The following is a 242-nucleotide window of genomic DNA, read 5'->3' as shown; positions in this document are numbered from 1 at the left end:
TATTAATTTAATTTGTTTTTTAAATTTTAATAAATAATTCAATTTTTACTAATTATGAAATAAAATCTGTATTATACATCTTAGTACTTAAAAATATTCCAAACTTCAACATTGCTCCACTTGTAGGTTCAAGAAAAATATCTTCTTCAGTAGCCCAATCATTATTTGCAATTTCTAAGAAAAAATATTTAATAAATATTAAACAATATAGCAACATATATACCATAATTTGTAAATATTTA

At 18.6% G+C, this 242-nt stretch overlaps 1 protein-coding gene across 1 annotated transcript in view; it reads right to left on the bottom strand.

Annotated features, from left to right (window-relative positions):
* Positions 1 to 18: 18 nt before the first annotated feature.
* Positions 19 to 242, bottom strand: part of LOC102681252 (general transcription factor 3C polypeptide 1) — a 9,829-nt gene continuing 9,605 nt past the window's right edge. The window contains exon 9 of the mRNA XM_031512854.1: positions 19 to 231. Coding sequence (XP_031368714.1) covers positions 53 to 231 — 179 coding nt within the window. The 3' untranslated portion in view covers positions 19 to 52. The remainder of the gene's footprint in view (positions 232 to 242) is intronic.

This window comes from Apis dorsata, unplaced genomic scaffold, assembly GCF_000469605.1.
Source record: "Apis dorsata unplaced genomic scaffold, Apis dorsata 1.3 scaffold_517, whole genome shotgun sequence".
NCBI lineage: Eukaryota > Metazoa > Arthropoda > Insecta > Hymenoptera > Apidae > Apis > Apis dorsata.
This window is presented reverse-complemented; position numbering and strand designations above follow the sequence as displayed.